This window comes from Monopterus albus, unplaced genomic scaffold (genome assembly GCF_001952655.1).
Source record: "Monopterus albus unplaced genomic scaffold, M_albus_1.0 scaffold128.1, whole genome shotgun sequence".
NCBI lineage: Eukaryota > Metazoa > Chordata > Actinopteri > Synbranchiformes > Synbranchidae > Monopterus > Monopterus albus.
Window position 1 is genome coordinate 1,177,588 of NW_018128008.1, and position 467 is coordinate 1,178,054.

At 34.5% G+C, this 467-nt stretch overlaps 1 protein-coding gene across 1 annotated transcript in view; it reads right to left on the reverse strand.

Moving 5' to 3' along the window:
- LOC109967392 (ciliogenesis-associated TTC17-interacting protein-like) overlaps window positions 1-256 on the reverse strand; it is a 2,498-nt gene extending 2,242 nt beyond the window's left edge. Inside the window, exon 1 of the mRNA XM_020612919.1 lies at window positions 239-256. Within this exon, the coding sequence (XP_020468575.1) occupies window positions 239-256 (18 nt within the window). The remainder of the gene's footprint in view (window positions 1-238) is intronic.
- Window positions 257-467: the final 211 nt, after the last annotated feature.

Sequence of the window (467 nt, forward strand, 5' to 3'; positions counted from 1 at the left end):
TATATATATATATATTCAATTGCAGAAGAAGTGATTCTCCCATAATTCATGTGGGAGACCGACTAACTTGCTTTATTCCACAGGCGGGGGAAAGCGCTGCTGTTGTTACAATGTTAAAACTAACACTATGACTAACTGTTGTAAATAATTAGCTTCAAATGCTTGCAGGATACCGTGGTGTTGCTTTTATATGTCTGATTATGTGTTTGCAATGTTCCATGTTCGTCGTGATATTTACCTGTTTGCACTGCTCCATGTTCGTTGTGTTGAATAAATACGGCCAATTGAGTGCTAAAAATCAGTAGTTAATGGACAAAGATTGAATAAGCTAAATGTCCACTATAAATATGTCTATATTGGTTTAAAGAAAAAAATCTAAGTTAAAGCTATAGAGTAAGGTCTGTACTGTTTATGGTTTGGTGTATAAAACCGATTGAAGAGCATTAAATTGAATTAGTTCGACTGTG